The sequence below is a fragment of the Alosa pseudoharengus genome, unplaced genomic scaffold (assembly GCF_046254945.1).
Source record: "Alosa pseudoharengus isolate Yale_2024_CS ecotype anadromous, Long Island Sound unplaced genomic scaffold, YU_APseudo_1.1 YU_APseudo_1.1_scf_6, whole genome shotgun sequence".
NCBI classification, from domain to species: Eukaryota; Metazoa; Chordata; class Actinopteri; order Clupeiformes; family Clupeidae; genus Alosa; species Alosa pseudoharengus.
In genome coordinates this window covers 26356213-26373841 of record NW_027468848.1, presented here as the reverse complement: position 1 = coordinate 26373841, position 17629 = coordinate 26356213, and the positions used below count along the sequence as shown (strand labels likewise).

Genomic DNA, 17629 nt, shown 5'->3' with positions numbered 1-17629 from the left:
TGATATTTTTGCTGGTAAATAACATTGTAAAATGTCTCAAACAAGATTATCCCTCTGGCTACAGCTCAAATACCTTACACACACACACACACACACCAGACCACCTAGCCATATATAGTAATCTCTAGTAATATTTATGGCCAGGGTCAACAGAAACAAATCCATAAAGTATGCATGCACAACCTGGTTTTTCCTTCTGTACACTACTGAGTCAAATACACCCCCCCCCCCCCCCACTCCCACACACACACACACAAACGCTTCCCCCTGAAAAGCACGCTAGCCAGCAATCAGAGGTAGCTAATGTAAAAGTAATTGTAAATGCTTCTGGTGTGGTTTTCCAACCATCCAGTGATTGTACACAAGAGAGGATAATCAACATGTTGCGGCAGATGAAGGTTGTATTCAGTGGCGCTTTGGCTCTATCAAGGACCTCAGCGTCAGAAAGATTCCGCCCATTGTGGTAAATGGCATTTGGTAAAAACAAGTGTGGCAGTGTGGATGGCAGAGTTGTAGTTCACACCAGTGCCCACCAGGGGACGCCACCATCAAAAGCAAAAGCATATGGCCTTGAGGACAAAGTAGACAGGACCTGAGAGGATGATCTGTAGCATGGCTAAACTGATCATAGTGGTGGTTTCTGTATTGTTGTTTGTATCCGACACAGGAAGTAACATGAAGAGTCTGACTGGACACAGAGATCATCCATAAATGCCACCTTAAAACAAGTTGTGTTTAAAATAAGGCTTCCCAGGAACCAGCCTAGGCACCAAAACAATCAGCACAGACATTTGCCAGTTTCAGTGTGGACAATTCAGAGTGCCATCTCCAGTTGACATTTGCCAGGAGTAGGCTATGCAATTTGCTACATGAACCAGTGAAGCAAAAAGGCAGTAAAGAATGTTCCTGTACTCTGTAAGTTACAGCACTACTGTGCTATCCTGGCTAACACAAATAGGCAGGAATACAACATGGCAGCTAGATATTGGTATAGAAACGACAACAGCACAAATTGCCTAGAATATGCCCTCTGTGATAATAATGATGATTCAAACAGATCTCAAAAAATACATTGAATTGTAGTATCCAATCATACCACAGTGATAGGAAAACAGCTGCAGTTTCACAAGCTTGCTGAAGTCACTGTTAATCTCAGACAACGGCACTTGTTTTGAGTATGGCGTCAAAGGTGAAAATGTTTTTTTTTTTTTACCAACAGTATGTACATGCAATCATCTTAAAAATAACCGTTCAAATTGCCAACATAATGTGCTTTTCTACAATGACCAGGAGCAAAACTTTGATATATTTAGTGGAGTGGTGAAAAAAACAAAACAATGCTGTATTCATGATTCATCTTAACCCATACACATTTCTATTACAATTCAAGATCTCCACCTCTATTACAAAATTAGAGGTGTTCAATAAATCATCTCTAATTCTACATTGATCACAAAACAAGAACATTCTCAAAAGGAAACTCGGTATTAATTTTGTTGTGTGCAAAAGTAATCAGCTTTGCCATAGTGAGAAAGGACTGCCAGCATCCTGAACCACAGGGACCTGTCAAACTCCAAACAAATCGAACTAGGGGTCTTAAAACCCTTAAGCCGGTACCGTCACACCGGTGTGACGGGAATGTTGGAAATTGAACGCTCTAAAGAATATCTGGGTTCATTGAATTCAACATGGAATTTTAGAACCCTACATTGTTGCGGAACAGAATGTTCTCCTCCCCTGCTGAAGGGTTAAAAACGTGAAAGGGGCCGAGCCTCAAAGCTCTCTCTACCTCACATTTGAGGTAAACGTACAGCGATCATGTGCGAAATATCTAGCATTGTGAACATTTTTAGTAAATTTCTGGCAATCAAGTTTGTCTATGTAGAACATTCTTCTCAAGAGCACTTCCTAAAGGGCTTGAGATTGAGGGTCACCCGGACGGGTTAATACAACAAACATACACACGCACACACACAAAAACTAGCACAGCCATCAAACATTCCTCTATCCCTATGCAGCAATCATTTTCCCCCCAGCTTCCCTCCCTCTCTCTCTCTCTCTCTCCTGGTCCACTTCATCTAAAAAGTACCGGTCACCTCCACAGGAGCGGCGTATGTTCCGCAGGACACGTGACCAGGGTTGACGGGGACCTAGAGCATGGCGATGCTCTCTGGTGTGCAGTTCAGGTGGGTGGAGGTGCTGCTCCCCCCGGGGGACTTGAGGCCCTTGGCACTCCCGCTGCCGAGGCCCCCCAGCCGATCGCTCCCGCCCAGGATCATGCTGGAGCTCTGGTGGCAGCCGCGCTGCAGGCCGGCCATCATGGTCTCGCTGGTGACGGTGCCGAACTCGTAGGTAAAGGTACCATAAAAGACTAGGATGACCACAGTGAAGACCCACTCGCAGATGGCTGCTGCATGCTGCAGGACAAAGCTCTCGTGGATGAAGAAAGCACCACCTACAAGAGCTGGTTAAGGGCAGAACGAACCAACCCATACCAGAGCATTGTGTATATTACAGATAAGCAGTTACCATTTGCATACTGTATATAACCATACGATATTCATACAATATTGATTGTTTAAACCAGTTAGATCTGGGACATTTAGGGCTGGTTTCCTAAACATGGATTATGCCTTATCCTAGACTAAAGGAAAAGTTCAGTGAAAATCTCCATTTGAAAAAAAAACTTTTAGTCTAAGACTATGTTTAATCCATGTACATGATACTGGCCAATAATGTTTGTGACACACACAAAAACAAAATCTCCAAAACAAATATCACACCGTTTCTATTTTTCTGTGTGTATGTTAAGTGTTGTTAAGTTGAATAAAAGTATGTAGGCTATTAAATGCAGCTTCTGGAGCTAAAATGCACATGCTGCAAAATGAGCTTCAGAAAACTCCATATTTCACCTTGCGCAGCAGAATTGAGGGGCCGGGCCATCTTTTATGCTCGTGCGGGAGCAGACAGCTGGTCTCAGTGGCTTTAGCTAACGCACATGTTTAATTCACCACTCAATTATCCACCTAAAGTCACAACAAGCCACAACTTAAGTCAACCAAGAGCTACCAATCCTTAACCATCGACCTGGTGCAAGAAAACATGACAGAAGATGTGAGAGGAAGTGGCATGAAGTCTAACCTGTTTTTCACTGATTGACATCAATCAGAACTTCATGAAGTTAAGCCAAGAATGTCCCATTCCTTGTGATCATTAGATCACATTGTGGGTGACCGTGGCACACAGAAAAGAAGACGTAAAAAACAATAGGAAACTGCAATGAGGAAGATGGATGCTACTAAATGATGGAGTTATTGTGATAATTGCCCAGAATTGCCCCGAACTGCTCAAGAAGAACCCCTATCAAAACTGACCTCAGTTCGCCAACTGACTGCAGGGATCAGATTTCCTGTTCTATTTTAATCCATCTTTCAAAGTGAAAGGGCATTGTCTAATCTTGCAGGAGGGCACCTGGCCTATTACATTTCTGTGAATAAGCCAAGGTGTGTTCATAACACTATGCCTTAAAGTGCATCAGCTATGCAAAACATGTCACCCGCAACATAGTGCCCAAACATGTGCCACCCTTTACTTCCCTATCACAGTTTGTTCTGAATTGCTAAGATTCTAATCATACGACCGATGCTATCACAGCATGTGAAAGGAAAGGCTTATTCACTTGTTTGGCCCACTTCAGGAAATTATTTCTGGAAAATTACATGTTTGGTGGCTTTTGCTCAAAGTGGAGTGTGGTGGTTATACATGGATCACTTTATAAGTAGCCCTGAGGAAAAGGCATATTATAACTAAAAGTCTTCAATAAGTAGTGAGTTGTGCTACATTTAAGATATCTGTACTAAGCATCATCTCATGGTCCTCTCGGACGGTACTAGTACTTTGGTCGAGGTACCAAGCAAGAAAGGATACTGAGGACGAGTGAAACCAGAGCGCCCACAGTCAGGCCAACCCGAACGTGTGCCATCCAGTAGTCCAGGGCAGTGAGGGCCACCCGGTAGGTGAGCAGACACTGCAGGCACACGAACACCATTCCGGCTGGGAACGCCACACCAGCCCCCACATAGTGGAGAGTCTTAGCATGGTCCACCTGACAAACACAAGATACAATTAGACAATAAGTACATGGGGGGGGGGGGGGGGTGTTAAGCTCTTGCCATACATTGTTACAGATGAGAGGAGTCAACACAACCGGATACTAAAAGAGGTTTTAGCACTGGAGGGCAATGCACACTTTTCACAGGGTGCTGCATCACAAGAGTTATTTAAACAGCTCTTGGGAATGGGGAAAGTGCAAGCGATCTATACACACCGATCATTATGGCAGAGGTTGTAAGACATGAAAAACATAACTCATGATAACTGGCAATGAGGACATTCTAGAGTGGGACATCCCTGAGTTCAACACATATTTGTATGCTGTGATTAGAGTATTGTGATAATGAATTAAATCAAACCATAAAACCAATACTGTCCAGTTGTAGTGACAAAAAAGCATTTCAATTTTCCGCTTTAGGGCTCAGTATAATGTATTCTGATTAATGAAGGAAACTGACAGACCTGGAAATTCCCCACCATGACTAAGCCAACAGCATTGCCGAACCCAGCCACCAGGCCACCAGTGTTGATCCAGCAGCCGTGGCCATGCTCAATCATCTGAGCATAGCGCAAAAGGCACACCATCACAACTACCAAGGGGTAGAGAAGAGAAGAGAAGAACCCAAGGGGAATGAAATTATAAGTCAGAAATAGTTGAGCCATGGTTAATAGTTGGCGTGGGGACATTTTATTTTCGTTCATATTTAATGGATAGGGAACAAGGAACTAAGGTAAAAGATCATCTGAAGCAGATCATCTGAAGAAAGATCATTTGAAGCAACTGTGTGAGCTTTGACAAAGAGTGTTTTGTTAGGCACAGAATTAGCAAATGTCTCAACTAGAAGTTTTGTACTATTACTCAGCAGCATTCTATAATACATACAAAGAATGGCCTGTAAATCCACACCCATTGTCCTCGGTGATGTCAAAGGCTTGTTTCTGTGGGCTGACGAAAACTAAGCCTTACCCATGAACGCTCCCACGTTACCAATCAGGCTGAATAGACAGCTTTCAGGAGGGAAGGAGCCACATTTACTAGAATAACAGAAACAAGACAAGAACCAGGGTAATCAGATCTCAGAGATAACTTAAGGAAAAATCTTATCTCTACGATACAATTTTATTTATTCCACCACAAGATAAAGATCGTAGTTACAGTATACAATTTTATTTATTCCACCACAAGATAAAGATTGGGCATGGACAAGGTTTTAAAGGGTTTTTTACCTTGATTTTTAAGAGAGATTTAATGACATTATAAAGTTTCAGTAGTATCAATGATGTGACATTTAATGCAAGTCTTTACCAGCGTATTTTACTAAATGCTTTCAGATCTTGGATCTTCCACAATGAAGACATAATACAAATCTGTAAGGTTGCATAACGAGTCAGTGAAAAAAAGGTGCAAAGTAATTTACAATGACTAATCAGCTCTGAACAATAGAGGCATGATTAGAGATAGGTGTCCACAACATATCCTTTACCTTATGAGGGGGATATCCTGAATGGTGCAGCATGTCTTTGGAAAGCCTGGTTTAGAGGGTTCCTCTGTGCATGTGACGTTGTACGACCTTGAAAATACAATGGACAGTAGACTTTAGAGATAAGTCAATCATAAAAAGCAACATTTCACTCCTTTGTGCTGAGGTTGTGGAAAAGGACATTTACACTTACCAGTTTTCTACTGGACAAACATGGTGGTTCATGACAGCCATAGCATAGCTGTCCAGACAGGGAAAGAAAGAATAATTAATTTATTAAAGTTTACTCAGCTTCAATATGCCTTTCCCACTTGCTACAACAGATCCAAATTTAGCTTTGAATGAAAACCACAAAGCAACTAATGACCTTGGCTGTAGTCAGCATCTAGCTCTACAGGGTTATGCTGGGGGAGTATTGCATTACATGGAGCACTTTCACCTTTCATTATTTATTTATTATTATTTTTCCAAAGCACTCACACAATCCATATTCCAGTGATGGAGAAGGCAGACAAGCTGACAGGCAGAACGATCCAGGCAGTCATCAGGCTGGCAGTGGCGCTGCTTCATCCACAGCATGAGGGAAGGGGGAACTGGAGGGTGGCAGAAGGGCAGAACCGAGGGGAGGGGGGCAAGGCAGGGAGGCTAGAAGTTGGGGGGAAACAAGGACACATGGCAGACAAGGGGGAGGATGTCATGAGAGAGGATGGAGTGGGGAAGAATGCTACTTTTCCTTCATCTGCCACTCTATCGCCAGGCTCTTCTGAGTAGGATTGGATGACAGAGGAACTGATGTGGGAGTTGCTGTGCCCATGCCGGCATAGGAGAGTGTGTGAATAAGCAAGTCATTGTTCTTCTAAGTAGGCTTGTGGTCGTGGCTCATTGAGTGAGTGTGGCAATCCACTCTCTAAATGAGATTTGTTTTGCTAGGTTAAGACGATATTTAGAAGATATATTAAGAAGATATTTTATTCCTCAAATGTCAAGATGATAACCGCACACTGGTATGATATTACAGATTGTTTATTAAGAGAAGCGTTGTTGTTCACGCTCAATAAACAATCAGTAATATTATACCAGTGTGCGCGGTGAAGATCTTTACTTTTGAAGTCTGATATTCCTGCGTATTACCAGGACCTGGGATCCAAAAAGAGCCAGTGCACAGGGATATTGTCTTATACATATTTAATTCCCTTGGGATGAATAATAGTACCTAATATTATCTATCTATCTATGTTTTAAGTTATAGACATTTTTGTGAGACATTCTTAGGTCAATTGCAGACATATTCCAATCCATGGTTAGGAAGGGAAGTAGGCCTAATTCCAAATAGAAAGTAATATACAACATTTCCTGAACCTGGATTTCTTTTCATAACTAGGGCTAATCTGCATGCAAAGACACATTCCCTCTTGTCAGCAAGAGGTTGAGTTTGGGTTTGCTTTTGAGATTCTTTTTCATCCTTCAGAAAGATTAACATTAAGTAAAGTTTAATTTCAGAAAACAAAAATCATCTTATATCCTCAACAATTTTCAGAGTGAAATAGGATATCTAGTCTAGCAGACCTTGTAAGCAACTTTCTTCCTCCCCATCAGTTCAAACAGTCCATCATGGAAATGGATAGAGGAAGTGAGCGGACATTTTCTCCAGTGGAAAGAAAGCTGACTGAACTAAATTGTTTCTTGATACAATTACAGGAGACTGGAGAGACAGAGAGAGAGAGAGAGAGAGAGAGAGAGAGAGAGAGAGAGAGAGGGAAGAGAGACTTCCGGGCTCTATTAAAGCCACATCTAATTTCGTATCAGTGGGCAGTTTTGATCTAATGGTCCATCTGCCGTAATTGAACACGATCATCACGTCATTGATTTTAATAACACGTTCAAGAGAAAAGGGCATTAGGGCTCCTGTGTCGCTTGCACAATGAAGTCACCCATTTATACACTAACTATGAGTCACGCCGGTGGAACCTAAAGCACTTCACAATTCTCGAAATTGAACAATTGACTGAATGATTTCCAATGTTTTGACGTATGCATGTTTTTGTACAAGGCAAAAACATATAGTGAACTCAACAGCTGCAAAAAAGTTAGCATAGCATATCCTCTACCGCTAGCTACCTTGCTCGGGCTGTTACCGTGCATAGGTTTTAACACAATGCATGTTAACAGAGTATTGTCAGTAGCTAACAAACTACTAAGTGACACAGCGTCTGTTCTCTAAATACATTTACAGAGCATGGTGGCTGGAAACGAAAGCCGCAAACTGCTATATCTATACAGCAAGGTAACTAGCAGGCTAATACCTGGCCCAAAGCATAACGTTAGGCTACACGCACAAAGCTCAACATACGTGTTTATGAGGCGAAAGAGGAAATTACCTACAGACTTCCAATTTGCCCTTAAATGACAGCAAAACCGAGAAGACATACGTACCGTTTCCTTGCAATGGCTTCCTCGAATCTGAGTGATCTTGATGTCGCTTTAAAATGTATTTGTGATTCCCTTGTTTCGGCAGGCCCGTTCCGTCAACACTGTAATTGTAGTTCCTCGCCTGATTTTCAGACATGCAGACACAACACTTGCAATAAGAAAACACACCATTACCCACAATGCGTTGGGTAAGGAAAATTATTTTGCCGCTTACCAATGAAAACCCACATCATAGCCACGCCTCGGGGCCCATTGTAGCACAAAGTTAGTCTTCAACAGTCACATTAGGCTATATATCCTGGAAATTAGAATAGATGTGACTATAATTAAAGGCAAGATCTCAATCCAAGTGTATGAAAGTAACTTTTATGTAAGGTTGCTAGTGATTTGCAAATTATTCATTTTATCCTTGCAATGATTTGTGGAGAGGATTGAGGAGACACCATTGTGAGAATTACATTTTAGTAGCCTATGTTCTAGTAGCCTACCTAGGCCTACTTTTTATAGATGACTAAATTAATGTGAAATATGCATAATCTGTCCTCGTAAAAACTGAGAAACTGAGATTGGGATTGTTATTGTGACTGTCCTGGGGTAAAACCTATTGTAGCGTTAGCCTGTAAAACTAGTTCCCATCCCCTTTCAGGTATGCTTCTACTATATGAAATGGAACAATCTGCACTCTTGTCTCAGATGATGAAACAGTGAAGCTGTGCATGGACTGATAATGGTGGATTGTATACCACAGAAAACACTTTCTCTTGCCTAAGGTAAAATAATTGTTCCACTCTTCATGGACATACTAATTCTATATCATAGACTAATAACATATATTATAAGATAACCTATAATATAGTTGTATTAATGATTATTATTGTGATAGACATGTGAATATGATACCATAATGAGGAAAGTGTGATTTTGATTTTTTGCTAAAAATGTATTAACAGGTCATCTTTTAATGGGCCATGGCACACCTTGGAGGTGCGTCTGTTTTGGTGTTTCTGACCTTCCTAAGCAGCATAGACTCAATGGAGAACTGCACGAACAACACAGATTTTCCATCTTTGGTCAACTTTACTCAGATTCCCGGGCAGGGCACTGAAAAGTTTGTAGGTTCACTGGAGCCTTTGTACAATTTTGCAAGGGTCTTTTTGGAGGCAGTTCAGCCAAGCAAATTTCCATTAGGTAAATATCACCCTGTTTGTTACATGGCTGACGGAAATGGAAGGTGCCTGCTCCTTAGTTATAGCCTACTCATGTTGATGTTTTTGGTCTTGCCTCACTTTGTTTCACATTATGCTGCACTAACAGCTAGTTGCACTGTGCCTTAAATGTTCCTTTTTTGTAAGTCACTTTGGATGAAAGCATCAGCTAAATGACTAAATATAAATATAAATGTTCTAGACTACAGTACTTGCACAAGTTAAGCTAGTATACACAAATTAATTTTACATACGCTTACTCATTTATGCACATAAACCATAGACTGTAAAAAATAGACATAAACATATAGCCTACATATGATTCAAACAATCATGGTTATTCATGAGAATAAAATCAAGGAACTTTTCATTTTTATTTAGACCTATATAACTTGCTATAAAGATCATGTGAAATGACATGTAAATTGATCTTCCTTCTCAACCTTACAAAAAGTTAATTCTTGATAATTTCTGTTCCTTTCTTTCAATTGTCCTGACTTAAACTGAATTTGAATTATTTTTGGAAGTAATGAACACTTTTTAAATTAACACAGAGCTTGCCATTAATGCTTCAAGAAATGCACAGCTGAACACATCTTCGGTGAGTAACATTAGTTGATGATAATTTGATTTAAGCATATATGAAATATGCATTATTTCTAAATGTTAATATGTATGCTAATTAATTCAATATCTGAAATGGGATATAAGGACAATTTGATAATACCAAAGAGATTCATTAATTGAAATGTAATCCCATAAGGATATGTTAAAGACACTGGAGAGTTCTTGGATATGCAGCATGTTTAGTGTTTAGTTTAGTTTAATGTGCTAAGTGACATTTTTTTTATTTATTTTTTTTATAAACAGCTTGTGGAATATGAGGCAGGTTATGTGGTCTGTCTCATACTGGCCATCCTCTATGTTCTCATAATGGCAGTTTGGGGTGGAGTGCTTGCTTGGAATTATTTCCGTCAGAAAAAGTTTCCGCCAAATAATCCCTCAACATCATCCTCAACATGGCCCTACACGGACATCACTGTGGCAACATGCCTTGCAGTTGTTGCCATTTTATTGTTGTAAGACATACATGACTTCAATAGTTTATTCCACTATTCTCTCTCTCTCTTTCTCTCTCTCTGCTACAAATATGTTAACACTTTTTAATGCAACACTGTTTTCGGAAGCTTTGACCCAGATTGCTAGCAATCTAGATAGTTGACTATTTTTGTAGAGCCACAGCTTATTCTAGCTATGGACACATGGCTCGTTTGAAAGGTGAGACTTTAAGCTCTACAAACCATTTATTTCTACATGCCTCTGTTCCTGAGAAATGTGAAGTGTTACCTGTAAAGTTTCCGGGAAGTGACCTAGCGAGACCTGGCGAAACGGCCACCTGATATACCCACGAAAATGGCCTGGTTTTGACCTGACGTGCATGCATCACTGATTCGACCCAAAGCGGCACCATCAAAAGCCGAGTTATGATAAAATGTCCAAATTCGTGCATTTTCATGAGGTTTCGATCGTCATCTATTTCAGTTCTATTCATCATTCCCAAAATCGCACATAAGGTGTGAGTCTATGTTTGTAAAATTAAAAAAAAAAAAAAAAATCTTAGCTTTGAGTGCCAAAAGCTAAAAAGCTTTTGGCACTCAAAGTGTTAATGGTCATTTTTACATTGATATTGGTATAAAGATATAAAGAGGACAGTAGACAAGTCTTATTTTGTCTATTAGTATTACATTTAGCTCTTTTGTAGGACTGGAGTGATTCTGGCCTTCACAACAAACGACAAGGTGCGTGAAAACATGAGACCCAGCTTGCATCAACTCATGATTGATATAAAAAAGGCTGATGAAATCTTCAAGGTGATCCCAGAGGTATGCTTTTCCGTGTACATATCCTACTGAACAAAGTCATTTGGAAAATTATTTCAGAGCCAAATTGAACCCCATAGTGTTATGATGCTTTATTCTAGAATATAAGAAGAGCTATTGATGAATTTTCCATTCCCAAAAGAGAGATCACCAAGACATTAAATGGTGAGTAAGCAAATACTGGTTCATAACATTTAAGCCCTCTGGTGTTTAGAGCTCACTGTGAGTTGACAGTTTGGAGGCTCTTTGTGTTTTGTTTTACAGGAACGGGAAATGTAATTGGTGAAACTCTCATCTCAACTTTCGGCAGAGATGTTCATGATGCTCTCTCTGCGCTATCGGTATCAATTCAAGGTGTGTCATTATGTACCTCTGTGTCAGTCAATCCACAGACACACACACATGATGACACAGGAATATGTGAAATAGTTCCTGTAGTATCATATGAATACAAGTTATTCTACATTTGTAGATGTCAGAGGGGCCCTAACCAACCTGGAGGAAATGGAAATTAAAAGAAAAGACCTACAGGCTCACCACGTAGACCTTCAACAAGGACTGCAAGCCATCCAGTCTCAAATTCAGAATATTAGAAATAGTTGTTCGACCTGTAATGTCCCAGATGCTAGCAACCTGGAAACAGTGGCTAACTACAACCAGGTGTGGTCTCTCTCTGTTTATGGGATTTGCACTATGGGTATCTATTGCACAGTATTTTGTTGTAATTTGCTTTCATTCTTTTTGTGTAGATCCCAAGTGTGCAACAACAACTTGACCAGCTGAATGAACTCTCTAGTATACTAGCAACAGATATTGTGAGAGAGGTATGTGAAACATCCACAAATATATAAATGCTATAGCAGAGACGGTTGTTCTAAAGGATCTTTGGCTATAGCATTGTAACACATGCAATGTCTTCTCATCTAAATCATCAATGTCTTCTCATCTAAATGTTTGTGTGTTTCAGGGAAATATGTCCTTCTATTCTATTCCACAAACATGTAGCAGACAGCTAGAGCCAACAATAGCAGGTAGGCTCTTAATCTGAGAAACTCCTCTTCTCCATTTTAAAGTCTCTTACAATTCCCCTCTTAGTCTTTCTGCTACAGGCCTCACTTATTGTGTCCTTTTATTTACCATTGTAGAAATTGAAGAAGACCTGGAGAAATCTAAGGAGTATTTGAGGAATTGTAGTCGTCGGATTCCCACTTTGGAATCTCTTTCAAATTCAGTGTCAAGTGTCAGGCGAGCGGTGGATCAGTACTGGAAATATGTGGATTACTATGATTATGTCAGGTATGAAGTGTTTGGGTCATATTGACCCTGCACACAATTACCCTTTGGTGCTATTTTTGAGCATCAAGGGACATTTAGAAATATGTCTGCTCTCTTTTGCCCCCTATAGGTGGGCAGTGGCCGTTGTATTCTGCACTCTGATTTTGATCATAGTGATTCTGATGATTGTCGCACTTTGCCTTGGATTGCCAATTGAATATTCTCCCACCCTCTACTCCTCCTTCACCAAAGATCGATTTAACCACACAGCTGTCTGCCTGCTCAGAAGGTGAGGTAATTTTTTCCCCTTCAATACTGTATTCATCCGCCTTAGAAACTCTGCTATATCTGTCCCTAATTCTTTGCTTTTTTGTTATTTGCAGTGCCACTGTGATGACCTTTGTCTTCTCCTGGCTGTTCCTCATCCTAGTGGTCATCACCCTGTTCATTGGTGGAAATGCTTACACCCTCGGATGCCGTAGCTGGAATAGAGGGGAACTTTTTGAGGTGAGGAGAGAGCCATTATGAAGTGTTCATGGTCTTGAATCAAGGCAGGCTTTTTTGGGTGTAAATATTTATCTACAACAGCATGGACTGATGATAAATAAACTTTCTCTCATATGTTGTGAAGTTTTTTGACCAGAGTGAAAAGCCTATCATCCCAGGCTACAACACGTCCAATGAAATCAACTCCACTCAACTCACAAACGCCACCCAAGCTTTTAATGCCAGCCAGGAACTCAACATCACTCAAGGGATCCGTGTCAAGACTTCCGTGATGTACCAGTGAGTTGCCACTCTTCCTCCATGCTTATGAGTAAGCCTAGCACGGTCTGTGGGTGTGGCACTAACTAAAGTAAAAGTACTTAAGTTAAAAAGTGAATTAAAGTAAATGGAAGGAGTATGATTTAATTGTGGCTTTTCTCTGTGTCATAGCGGCTGTATGAAAGGAGAGTCTCTTTTCTACAGCATGCGAATGCATGAAGTTTTCAACATGGATGCGTTTCTAAATGCCGGCAGGGTAGTACATGCTTTGTCTTCCAATTGCATATCAACTCCACCAAACGTGCATGAACAGTCCAAGTGCACACACCATACTCACCACACACACACACACACACACACATAACACTCACACCAGATATCAGCTCGACTTTTCTTGACTATTTACAAGACACTGTACTTGTCTAAAGTTGGTTGATTTCTCTCTCCTCAGTACCTAGGAGTATTTAATCAAAGCTTCTATACCCTGAATGTTAACCTTGGTGGTATCACTCTTCTACCTCGTGAAGGCAGACAGGCCTTGATCAAGTTCAAGAACAGCACACTGGGTCGGATTGATTATGATGCACTTCTAGACCTGGTTTGTATATAACTGTCACCCCATCATTAACCTCTTAAGCATTTTACTATTTTTATATTGATGAATGCTTATCAGAAAATCCTATTTTGTACATCTGTACACTTTAAAGTTTATCATGTTTTAATTGTGCCCCTAAGCTGAGTCAACCTGTGGTGAGTACTGACCTCAATGATTTTGCTGATCAACTGGATGAGGCTTCACAACTGCAAGTGAGTTTTTGTGTCAGATCTGAACAAAAATCCATCACAGTGATATAGCTTATTTATTTTTTCAATTTTGTGGCAATACATACAGTATGTTCACCCTTATTTTTTTCACATTACGCTTTCTGTTTTTGTATTTTAATTGAAAAAGGAAAATAAAACAGTTAAGGAGGAATTGGAGAAGGTGGCAGAGATGACAAGAAATCTAACTGAACTTGTTGCACTTCAGGAATCAAACGCAGTGAGTTTCTTACTTTGTCAATGGATTGTGATATCTGTGACAGACCACTGTGCAGGTTATATGTGAAAAACACATGACAGGACAAAAGACCTGCTGATGGATCTGCAAGGTGAAAAATGGTGTTTGAACTGTCTGACATGTTGCATTTGTTTTTCAGAAAGCAATGAAAATCAGTGTCAACGCTGTGAGGACAATCAGTCAGCAGTATCGGGTACATAGTCTGACATCTGTCAGCAAGACTGTAAAAACAAGTTATGCATGCTAGCGTGCTGCTAATTCTCAATATTCACATGATTGTATATACCCATAAGTAATTGGGTGCGAGTTTGGCGGTGTATTTTGCTGACAGTGCATGTGCACTGTAGCCAGAGCAAAGTCAGACACATGAAGTGGGCTGAGTCAGGCCGATGTTAATTAATAAAAGATAGATAGATCAGAATTTAACACTGGTTGCATGTGATTGGTTTATTCAAATTCAATTCACTGGTGGGGTCCCACCCATTTCATAGTCCCCGCCTTGATGTAGCTTCCCGCTACCTATTATCGCTGCCAAACTCGGGCCCATTAAGTCTTAAATATCCATTAAGTTATAAAATAAGAACTATAGAAATATATTTGCTGAGAGTATTTGTGATGTGATATGATTGATTCACCTGCAAATGTTTTCATGTAAACCAATCTGCACACGGTCTTCATATAGGATATATGGAAGTAACAGTGTTACTTGTTACTAGTCACTTAGTGTGCCAGTGTGTTTGTGTTCTCTTAATGCACAGGGTAATGCAGATCGGGCCCTGAATAGCACCACCAAGACAGATGAAGCAATACTCTCACAGACTCCATACATTGTGGGAAATGTGAGTCTGGTCATCAACATCTGAAGAGTTCAGATACAAACCCCTCTAAATCTGTCTCACCACTTTTCTTTTAAATGAGCATTCATGTTTTTGATTACAAATCAATATTTCAGACCAGGAAGAGAGTGGTATTTAGCGAGTTTTGAAGCTAAATTATTTGATTAACATATACTATGTGTGGAGAGCATTCACTCAACATTGTTATCTACTTTTTTATGGAGATGGCGTTTAAAGGCTTTTGCATCTGAACTCTTTATTTCATAACTGAGCCTTAATTCAGTATCAACTGTGTGTGCTATGTAGTACTATGCATTTGGGGATGACATGCAAGTTTCACTGTACTTCAGCAATGTTTTTGCTTTTCAGGTGTCACAGTGTGTGCTGAAGAAAGGAGAGCTCTATCTTTTAAAGTACCTTGCTTGGGTTCGCAATGCGGTGGGTGACAACTGTATGCATATTAATGTTGTGGAGTTGTGGATTCTGACTTTGCAAATGCTGGCCTTTGTTGCACATGGTTGTCTGTGTAAAAACCACTCCATTGTCTCAAGTTATCCATGAGTGTCAGAAAGTGCTGCATGAATTTAAGCCATCAGTGAGCTCTTTTGAACTGAATGTCAGTCACATTCATCATGCTGTTGTTTGCATCAACAATCTGTTCTCTCTTACTTGTTTGAGATATACGACACAAAAGTAATTTTGCACATAGTTGTTGGGTAATGGATGTGACTGATTACTATTCTATGTGACAAGAATATTTCTAGCTTTTTAATACTGCTAGCTGTTTTAGAATGTTCACTGTTATGCAATCTGTGCCAGTATTTATAACCAGAGGCTTTTGGTTCCACGTCCATATCTTTGTATGTCAGTCCGTATGTGGGTATGTTTCATTCTTCTGAAAGAGATATCTCACGAACGGCTTGAGACAAAGATAAGCTAAGATAAAGATAAGATCATACCTCACGTATGATCTATCCTTGTGAGTGTGGTACTGTATCTCAAGAATGCGTTGCGATGAGGTAAAAAAAAATCACTTGGAATCAAGGATAAAGTTAATAGAGCTTAGTGGTCAAATGTCATGCTCTTGTGGACACGATATGTTGTGAACGCCTAGAGGGAATTTATTCAAATTTGGCATACACATTCACTTGGATACAAGGATGCACTGATTAGATTTTATAGTACAAACGTCTGTGCTACCTTGTGAGCAAGCTGTTAGGGGCCTATGTGAAGTGAACTGCTGATTGACATGATGGTTGAAATGCTCCTATCTTTCTCAGGTCATAAATGAGATTTTGGATTGTAAATGGCTTCCTGTGTCAGTGGACAATATCTACAGAGCCGCATGTGTCCGTATAATTGATCCTTGGGTAAGTGTGTGTGAGTGTAAATGTCATTTCTAAAAACTAAACATACATACAAATGTTTTTCCATCTTTGTTTCAAGCTGTGCCTGGTCTGTCTGTCTGTGTGTGTGTGTGTGTGTGTGTGTGTGTGTGTGTGTGTGTGTGTGTGTGTGTGTGTGTGCGCGCGCACAGAATGCATTCTGGCTGTGTTTAGGTTGGTGTTGTGCATTCTTGGTCCTTGGGGTAATTCTCAGTATACACACGGCCAGGCACTGGCAGGCTGTGCCTAAGTCCCTCAGGTAACAATTTCCAACATTTGTTTTAATTTCAAGTCATGTACTGGAAACTGGCTCCCAGTGATTAGATTCTAACAATGTAATTCTCTCTTCAATTAGCACTGTCACTTTGAAGGATTTTGATTATAGCCATGAAATAACTAAACCTGGCATGGGCCTAAAGGAAACTGAAGACTTTTACAGTGAACCTGGCATGGGCCTTAAGCATACTGAGGACTTTTACCATGAATATGGCAGGGATGACGACTACAAAGGCAAAGAATGTGAAGACACTTAAATGCTGTATTTAGTTTTGTCCGGAATCAGTTAAATTGTCTAGAACTTTTGTGGTATTGTCTAGACTAGATTAAATGATAAGGCTGAAGGTTACTCTGTTGTTTGTTAGTTTCCTCTGGTGTTGGAATATTCTATACAAATCATTTAAATAAATAAATTTCAAGTGTGAGTTTAATTGTCAGTAAGTTTAACAAAAATGATACAGTGACACTGTGAACAACATAAAATAGTTTCCATACTGTGAACAATAAAGGACAAACTTTAAAAGAGACCGCTTGCTGAAAAATGCATGGTGAACCTCTTCTCATTAACTTTTGTCTTGCTGTTGTCTTACTTTTACTGATCAGGGTACCTTCAAGCCATCTTTATAAGCTCCTGCCAGCTGTCTAGCTTTATCTTTGCATTCACTCACTAATGTGTGAAAAACATCTGTGTCACTGGATATTTGACTTCCTCACCAACCGTTCACAAGTGGTTAGAGTGGGGGGTCTGACATCTGACTCATTAACCATCAGCACTGGTGCTCCCCAAGGCTGTGTTTTGAGTCCACTACTGTACAACATCTACACACATGACTGCAAAGCCAACAGTAGTCATACCTCCATCATCAAGTTTGCAGATGACAAGGGCGTAGGTTTGGTCTCAGCTTTGGTGGGGACACATCCCC

At 40.2% G+C, this 17629-nt stretch overlaps 2 protein-coding genes across 3 annotated transcripts; one reads left to right on the top strand and one right to left on the bottom strand.

Annotated features, from left to right (window-relative positions):
• Positions 1-228: 228 nt before the first annotated feature.
• On the bottom strand, positions 229-8125 carry tmem150aa (transmembrane protein 150Aa). Of its 2 annotated transcripts, XM_076271255.1 has the most exons (8): positions 8028-8125; positions 6075-6239; positions 5788-5835; positions 5598-5684; positions 5081-5148; positions 4576-4703; positions 3928-4105; positions 229-2455 (listed from the first exon to the last, which is right to left on the bottom strand). In XM_076271255.1, the coding sequence occupies exons 2-8, from the start codon at positions 6137-6139 to the stop codon at positions 2151-2153; spliced, it is 879 nt and encodes a 292-aa protein (XP_076127370.1). In that variant the 5' UTR covers positions 6140-6239; positions 8028-8125; the 3' UTR covers positions 229-2150. The 2 variants fall into 2 exon arrangements, with proteins under 2 accessions (XP_076127370.1, XP_076127371.1); XM_076271256.1 differs by lacking the exon at positions 8028-8125 and having other exon boundaries at positions 6075-8021.
• Positions 8126-8679: 554 nt separating this feature from the next.
• On the top strand, positions 8680-17273 carry LOC143105866 (prominin-2-like). The gene is made up of 24 exons (XM_076269993.1): positions 8680-8794; positions 8975-9212; positions 9784-9830; positions 10100-10308; positions 10992-11112; positions 11211-11274; positions 11374-11463; positions 11582-11769; positions 11859-11933; positions 12077-12140; positions 12255-12405; positions 12515-12673; positions 12768-12891; positions 13016-13170; positions 13321-13405; positions 13601-13747; positions 13885-13956; positions 14102-14191; positions 14349-14402; positions 14968-15048; positions 15415-15483; positions 16326-16415; positions 16583-16689; positions 16786-17273. Exons 2-24 carry the CDS (start codon positions 8993-8995, stop codon positions 16961-16963), a joined length of 2640 nt encoding a protein of 879 aa, XP_076126108.1. The 5' UTR covers positions 8680-8794; positions 8975-8992; the 3' UTR covers positions 16964-17273.
• The last annotated feature ends 356 nt before the right edge of the window (positions 17274-17629 follow it).

Coding starts and splice junctions, on each gene's coding strand:
- LOC143105866 (XM_076269993.1), top strand. CDS start 8,993: ATGGCACACCTTGGAGGTGCGTCTGTTTTGGTGTTTCTGACCTTCCTA. Junction 11,934..12,076: donor CAACAGATATTGTGAGAGAG/GTATGTGAAACA, acceptor TGTGTGTTTCAG/GGAAATATGTCCTTCTATTC. Junction 16,416..16,582: donor TCCGTATAATTGATCCTTGG/GTAAGTGTGTGT, acceptor GCGCGCGCACAG/AATGCATTCTGGCTGTGTTT.
- tmem150aa (XM_076271255.1), bottom strand. CDS start 6,139: ATGACTGCCTGGATCGTTCTGCCTGTCAGCTTGTCTGCCTTCTCCATC. Junction 5,836..6,074: donor ATCACTGGAATATGGATTGT/GTGAGTGCTTTG, acceptor CTGTCTGGACAG/CTATGCTATGGCTGTCATGA. Junction 5,685..5,787: donor GTTTGTCCAGTAGAAAACTG/GTAAGTGTAAAT, acceptor TGTATTTTCAAG/GTCGTACAACGTCACATGCA.